A 7,935-nucleotide genomic window follows, 5' to 3' on the forward strand; every position below is an offset into this window, starting at 1 on the left:
GCCCTGGCTGTCCTGGAACTCACTTTGTAGACCAGGCTGGCCTCGAACTCAGAAATCCGCCTGCCTCTGCCTCCTGAGTGCTGGGATTAAAGGCGTGTGCCACCACTGCCCAGCCATTGAGCACTATTTTTACCCCAGATTTTACAATGACATATGTAACATTTTGCTCATTATATAACTAACTTTCCTGGCTCCTGTTGAACCTATAACACAAAAGATTGCGCATACATAGAAGAAATGAGATAAAGAAAGCACGCATATATCAGTTGACACTAGATTACAAGAGCTAGGACTAGAGAGATGGCTCACAACCAAAGATAAATCACCAAAGTTGTTCACTCACCTAGGCCGCCAGGCCCTAAGTCTTCTACTCTGACAGGCTTCCCTGAATCAACACCTTCTAACGGTGCGATGAGGATTCCAAGAGCCAAGTCTTAGCTATCCACTTACTAATCTAGGAACTATCAACTTCTTGTCACTCTAACATAGGAAGTTTTTTGTTTTATGAAGATAGGAATGAGCTCGGGTAGTGGTGGTGACAGTACACACCTTTAGTCCCAGCACTCAGGAAGCAGATCTCTATAAATTAGAGACCAGCCTGGTTTATAAAGCAAGTTCCAGGACAGCTAGGGCTACATTGAAAAATCAAAAATCAGAAGAATGAGGGAATGAGGGAAGGAAGGAGGGAGGAAAGGAGGAAGGCTATCTGGCTGGCCTTATGGTTCATAAAAGGCTCTTAAAGTGTATATTTAAGTGTCTGAGTTGCTAGTTAAATTCACCAGGATTTGACCAGTGTCTCCATCTGGGTAGGGAGATTGTTGGCAAAGATAAAATTTTTCCTTTTGGGAATTCTGCAGATAAACTGTAACATTAACATAAGTGCAGACATAGATAAGGCTCTGACAAGGCTGCTTTAAAATTATCTAATTTAAATTGTTAACTTTTCTGTGTCCTTAAGCAGAAAACTTAAATCTTATTTTGCCATTTCTTGGCAGCAATCTTCACATGTAAGAACATATGGGCTGCACCAAGTTAAACTGAGTGTGTAAACCTTCAGTAGCTCCAAAATGACGGCTCTATCCCAGTTATCCATATCCTTCTCGACTGGTTTCTAATCTACTACAGGCTAGAAAAACAAACAAATACACTTAATACTGTATAATAATAAACAAAGATGAAAATAACAATTCGACTGTTAGGGCAAAGGGCATACATACAATGATGTCCTTCCGTCTCACTCTCGTGTGGTTATAATCATAAAGTACAATTTAAATTGGCTCTGAGTAAAATTCTAAGGGATGCTAAATAAAGCACAAGAGCTCTATGTAAGTGCTCTATGACAGCACACAAGGCTTTCTTTTCCTTTTTCCTTGTTAAAACTTCTAGATTCTTTAACTAAATAGTTACAATTACTAGGTAGGGTAAAATAATACCAAAGAGACTGTATTCTTGCAAGGAGTGATGGCACATGCCTTTAAGCTCAGTTCTGTGAGTTCAAGGCCAGCCTGGTCTACACACGGACACCCTGTCTCAGAAAAAGAAAAAGTATATTCTTACAAGAAAATAGAAGGGGACTAGGTAGGAACAAGGAGATTACCAGGAATCACATAGGAAAATGTCATCATGAAACCCAATACATATCAATATATGCTAATAAAACTTTTAAAAGGTTACAGTTTTACATAAAGTCAAAAAAAGATCTATGCATGATTATAGTCTTTCCAATAGCTTTAAAATTATTTCCTAGTAGACTCACGAAACTGGTCTTTGTGCATATATTAAAATCAGTAATTTAAAAAAAAAAAAAAACCTGTATGATCAAGTAAAACAAGTTAGGTTTAAGAGGAAAGAAATACAGGTCTTTATGGAGAATATTTCTCTCATTTATGAGTCATCAAAGACCGCTGACAGTTTAAAAGTAAAAGTTTGAATATTGCCTAGGCGGTGACTTAATGCACCACATTTCCACTCTGTGCTTTTACTCGATTCTATAATAATAGCCCTGAAGGAAAGATAATGAAGAGCCTGAAGGAAGAAACCCAACTCTTCCGGTAGAAATGGCAACTGTCAACTTCTTAGAAATTTCAAAGCTGGTGAAAAAGAAACAATCCCATTGAAGAAAGAGGATAGAAGCTAACACTTGCTGACAAGGCTCTCAAGGAGACTCAGCTTCCCCCCTGAGGCCACAACACTAGCTCACTAGGCTCTCTAGGTCACCTACATTCCCCCCTGGGGCCCTAACCACACTGGCTCACTCACTAGACGTTCTAGGACATTGACTTTCTCCTTGGAGCTACAATCAAGCAAAAACATTCAAAGAATTTAATCGGATTTATACTTTCTGACTCAAATTATAAACTGTACTATATCTATACAAAATAACCCAAATACAGAGAGGTTGGATTATATATACTAATGGTTATAACTTCTGTTATAATAGTGAAAAGGGCCGTATGCTGTTTTTTTCTCCCTGTAGCCCTGGCTCTCCTCCAACTCACAGATCATCTACCTGCCTCTACCTCCAGGGTGCTGGGATTAAAGATGTGAGCCACCACAGCCTGGCTGTTTATTTTCATAAAGGACAAAATAAATGGTTATACAGCCAAGCAAGGGGACACAAACTCCTACCACTTAGGGAGGGGGAGGTAGGCAGGTCAAGTTCAAGGGCAGCCTACCTACACATAGTGAATTCCAGGGCACCAGGACTATGTAGAAAGACTCTGTCTCAATTACCAATAACTAAGCCTGGTATGGTATCTTTAGTCCCAGCACTCAGGAGGCAGAGGCAGGCAGATCTCTGTGAGCTGATGGCAGCTTGATCTACATAGTTCCAGGACAACCAGGGCTATGTAGAGGTCTTGTCACAAACAAACAAAGAATAAATGGTTATATAAATTTGTAACCATATGATGAAATATTATAAAACCATTAAATTATTTAGAGGAAAGATGAGAAAATATTTAAGATGTATATTAAGACAAAAACTGGGTGCATACGCTATTTTACCTGTTGGTATCTGAGGTTTCTAAGCTGCATATTTTTAAGATGGTTTAAGAACAATGAAATGACCGGGCGTGTGGCACACACCTTTAATCCCAGCACTTGGGAGGCAGAGGCAGGCAGATTTCTGAGTTCAAGGCCAGCCTGGTCTACAGAGTGAGTTCCAGAACAGCCAGGGCTATACAGAGAAACCCTGTCTCGAAAAAACAAAACAAATTAAAAAAACAATGAAATGGCACATTTTCGCCATAAGTTTAGGTAAAATTTATTCTTAACCTTTAAGGGATAGAAAACATTAAATGACTAAAAGATTAAGTACAATGAAAGATTGATATCCACAAGATGAGTCTGTAAAATACAGGTTTTAACTACTTTCCTGAATTAGAGCAAATATGAAATAATAAAGGTAGCTCCAGGGCTTTTAGCAGTTTATGTGGGAAAATGTAGTAGTCATGCACAATAGTGCAGCTACACGAGTAAAAGCAGCTCCGTTATGGTAGGCTGCTTCAAATGCTCTCTCTTTCAGCTCTATCACTGGTAGTATCTATTTGCTAAAGGCAAAACATAGCATTAGAAATGAGATGTTTGGGCCTTGTTTAAGATTCAGGGGATCCAGCCCCCTCTCCCACGCCACCCCCTAACCAGGCCCACATGCAATGCAGCGAAACACTCATACACATACGACAAAAACAATTCTATTAGAAACATATTCCGAATTAATAACATTTGAAGCAACTTTTGTTTTAAAAAGGATTCTTTTACATATGTAAATTTAAACAACAACAACAAAAACGGTCCTGAAGAGCCTCCCTTTTTCTTTCTTTCCATCAATTGGCCACCAAACTTAAGCACTTAATCTTAGCTTCTGTCATCTCTTTCCTGCTTACTGGCCTCCTCTCCAGCATTCCAGCCCTCCATCTTCTACAACACCTCCAAGAAACCTTCCAGACACAACCACGATGCATGTAGATATTGAGTAAAACTACACCTGATGGCTACTATATAAAATTCAAACTTCTTAGCAAGACAGAGAACTCTCCAATGACGAGGGAGGCAACACCCTGCCAGGACGCCCCCCAAACTTTGTCAAGATACAGTTTAGGCATCCCCAAACACCTCAGAGCTCAGTCTGAGTGCTGGCTTTACCCAGCCATTCTCCAGACTTGATCAAGATTCTGCCCAGGTGCACTGACCCTCGCGGGCGAACACATGAACACACGAACACACACGCACACACCTGTATACATCCTCATCCTAACCAGTCACACAATAATATAACGGTCTCTCGTGAAACTTATGAATTCCTTGGGTCTTTTCTCTTTCATCTGTCCTATCTCAGGTGCTTATCACAGCACCTGATTTACTAAAAGAAAAAAAATAAATAAACCTGAAATCTTCATCCTAAACAGTCACACAGTAACGTCACACGGTCTCACGTCATCTGAAGTCTGTGGTACTCAATGGTTCATGTTCAGAACCTCAAGAGCACACCACAGAACCAAAGAAGCTCAAAGCTAAACATAAATACCATTTCCGTCATTGCCCGCAAGGGAACAGGTCTTCGCGCCCAGAAAGGTTGCGCAGGCTTAGGTAGGAAAAAAAGGAGCGGCGAGGTTTAGGTAAAGTCCACCAAAACAGCCTCGCTCAGTTCAACCCTGCGAAGCGACAGTTCCAGCAAGCAGAGGTCGCCGCGAGCAGGGGACAGGACCATTTACTGAAGTTGTCAATCAACGGTCGGTCAGAGGGACCGAGCCTGCGGCCCCAAGTACCGCGTGAGGCTGCACCGAGACCGTCACACCCCCCAGCCCAGCCCGGGCTCTGCTCCGCTCCGCTCGGCCCGACCCGGCCCAGCCCCGCCCCACAGCCTCACTTTTCCACATCCGCAGACTTCATGATGTGGGTCTTGGACGCCGTCAGCTTCCAAGGCCCGAAGGAGAAGTCCTGGTGGCTGCTCTGAAAGCCGTGGATCATCATGGCAGAAGCGGAGCCGCAGGGCTACTCCGAGCAAGCGCCTGCGGCAGCGGTCACACGATAGCCCTCCCTGCAGCGCGGCTCCCGGGCGCGTCCGTTACCATCTCGGCCCCGCCCCCTGCCGCCGCGCCGTAGGCCCGCCCTTCCGCCGTCTCTTCCGCCCCTCCTGGTTTTACTTCCGGGACCACTAGCTCAGGGTGACACACGTCTTACGTGGAGACGCTGAGGGGCGGGACTTAAGCGCGGGGGCTGTCGCTCCGGCGCGCCGCCCTGAAGTCTCCGGGTGACGTCATCCCAGAGTGAGTGTGGGAATTTGTCTTTCTGGATCCAGAACCCTGTGCTTCTCTGCCTTACCTCCTCCTTACAGACCGCTCCAAGCAGTGTCATCACCTCTTGTGCTTATGAGTCGTGGTGAAGAGGACATGCCCAACGTCCCTATCGCTCAGGAAGCCCAGCACCAACAGCGACTTTGGAGCCAATGACAAATAGTAGCTCCTCCACCTTGAATCCCAGTGGAAGAGCCTCACTTTCTTACCGTGCAAACCGCCGACGCCCTGTGTTTGATTCTTTGTACCACGAAAGGAACGACAAATTATCCTTATGATATTTTAAGACTTTTCTACCCGCACACAGGTGTAGTGGAAACTCCGTCCATGCTTGCAGTGCAACTGTGTGTATCTTTGGGTAAAACACAACTGATTCTTTTCGGCCCCAGCTGCCTCAAAATGAGATGGTTTAATGTTTGAGCATCTCAAAACTGTTCATCATCTCAATTCCAACACCCCCTCTCTTAATCATTCACTCCGTGTTTGTTTCATCGACACTGGAACCGCTAAGCAGCGTTGTTCCATGATTTCTGCTTCAGTTCCTACCTTGACTACCAGAAGGTGTTAAGCCAAGTAAACCTTTTCCTCCTCGGGTATTTTCTGTTTATGTGTCTGTCCCAGGAACCCATCATCAATTTCCCCTGCCCAAGGTGTCTGGATTACTTCATTCCGTTGGCATCCTATCCTTGGTTCCTACATAGTTACTCTATTTACATTGCCTACGGAAAGTAGGGCGTCTCAGCTTCCCCAGAGGATAAAGACGTTCATCCCGAATAGTGGAGGATTGTTTACCATCACTGACCTCCAGAGGTTGGTCCCCAATGCACTTCCCAAGGAGGCTGGGGTCCTTTCACTGACGTTACATTGTAAACCTCACATCATCTAGATCTGCTAGAAGACTTAATAAGGAGGTAAAGGAGCAAATTACAGGCAACGAAATCCATCCCCTTTTCTTTCTGAAAGAGTTCCATACAGCCAGCCTAGGCTAGCCTTCAATTCACTATTGTAGCTAAGGAGGACCTTGAATTCCTGATTCTGCTGCTTCTTCCCAAGTGCTCTGTGTGTGTGTGTGTGTGTGTGTGTGTGTGTGTATCACCAAGCCTCCATATGAAGTCTTCCTTTGAATTTTTCTGCATTAGGCCAAGAAAAAAATGTATAGAATCTCTGTGATTTTTGAAAACAGCCTAGTCTACATAGCAAATTCGAGGCCTATGTATTCCTTGTTTCAATAAACAAACAAATGCGCCTCTAGTTCTTCCAGCATAGGTCATGGCTGAGGCTGAGTTTAGTTTCAATCATTCTACCAAACAGCAACACCAACAGGTCTGCTGTTCAAACTACCACACTGAAGGAGAGTCTCTCCTAACTACAATGTATCAAGTCATGTTCAATTGACTCTAAAATCACATTCCTCCATCTTTGAACCAACAATGTTGTATTTTATTTCCATACTTGTTTTCTGGAAGTGTACCTGTGAAAACTGGCAAAATAATGTGATTCTTTTCCGGTTAACAAGTTATCTACTTATAATTGGGAACAAACATGGTTCAGCATTTACAAGCAATGGGAAAGTGCTACCCAGATGTCCTGACAAAGCTTTTTTTTTTTTTTTTAAGATTTATTTATTTTATTATATGTAAGTACACTGTAGCTGTCTTCAGACACACCAGAAGAGGGCGCCAGATCTCNTTNCNGATGGTTGTGAGCCACCATGTGGTTGCTGGGATTTGAACTCTGGACCTTCGGAATAGCAGTCGGGTGCTCTTACCCACTGAGCCATCTCACCAGCCCCTGACAAATCTTAACTGGCAGCTTGACTGGGGATTGAGATGCCTAGAAGATAAGTAAGACACACTTCTGGGTGTGCATGTGCGTGTGCATGTGTGTGTGTTTCCAGAGGCAATGTATTATGAAAAAAAAAGACCCACCCTGAACAAGGACAGCACCATCCAATGAGATGTTGGTCTACATGGAATTTGAAAAGGTAGGAAAAAGAAGTCTGTTAGCACAGCTATCCCATTTCCCTGCTTTCTCTCTGCTTTGAAGCAAATTGCTTCTGCCCTATGTCCACAGAAATCCAGCTGACTGTGGTCTGAAACTGTGAGCCAAGATAATTCTGTCCTCTTTTAAGTCGTTTCTCTTGGGTATATGTCACAGTGATGGGAAAATCCAAGTAACACGGATCTGAGGAGAGCTAGTATGATACCCTCTTGCAGAATGGAAATCCCAGTGAAGGCATCCCAAAATCTCTAGGCTGGTGTGTCAGAACCAACCATCTAAGACAAACAAGGGTAGAAGATTCAGGATCAGGGTATTTGTGCTTCCCAAATCTTCCTACTCCAACTCTAAATTTTTCTTACTTCATCTAATAAATGCCATACATTCATATAAGAGTTCACAATATAGTAAAATGAAGCCACACGAAATCAGAAATCTCTCAGATACAATGACTACTTATATAGATAGTGATAGAAACTCCATAGTTTTATGGTTTATAACACACTAGGCCAAGGTTATTCTCCTATTTGCTTAATGGTGCCCATGACTGTTTTTCTTTTTTTTTTTTTTTTTTTTTTTTTTTTTTTTTTTTATTAAAATATTTTTCTAAACCTGCTATAGTGACCTGAGCCTTTAATCC

General features: G+C 43.0%; 1 protein-coding gene across 2 annotated transcripts in view; it reads right to left on the bottom strand.

Moving 5' to 3' along the window:
• Window positions 1–5,124, bottom strand: part of Tiprl (TOR signaling pathway regulator) — a 22,910-nt gene extending 17,786 nt beyond the window's left edge. Inside the window, exon 1 of one of the 2 annotated variants that reach the window (XM_021162922.2) lies at window positions 4,529–5,124. Coding sequence is in view for 1 of the 2 variants with exons in the window: in XM_021162914.2 (XP_021018573.1) it covers window positions 4,871–4,974 (104 nt within the window). In the remaining variant the exon portion in view is untranslated. The remainder of the gene's footprint in view (window positions 1–4,528) is intronic. The other variant, XM_021162914.2, reaches the window with a different exon arrangement.
• Window positions 5,125–7,935: the final 2,811 nt, after the last annotated feature.

Source organism: Mus caroli, chromosome 1 (assembly GCF_900094665.2).
Source record: "Mus caroli chromosome 1, CAROLI_EIJ_v1.1, whole genome shotgun sequence".
In the NCBI taxonomy this organism is placed as follows: Eukaryota; Metazoa; Chordata; class Mammalia; order Rodentia; family Muridae; genus Mus; species Mus caroli.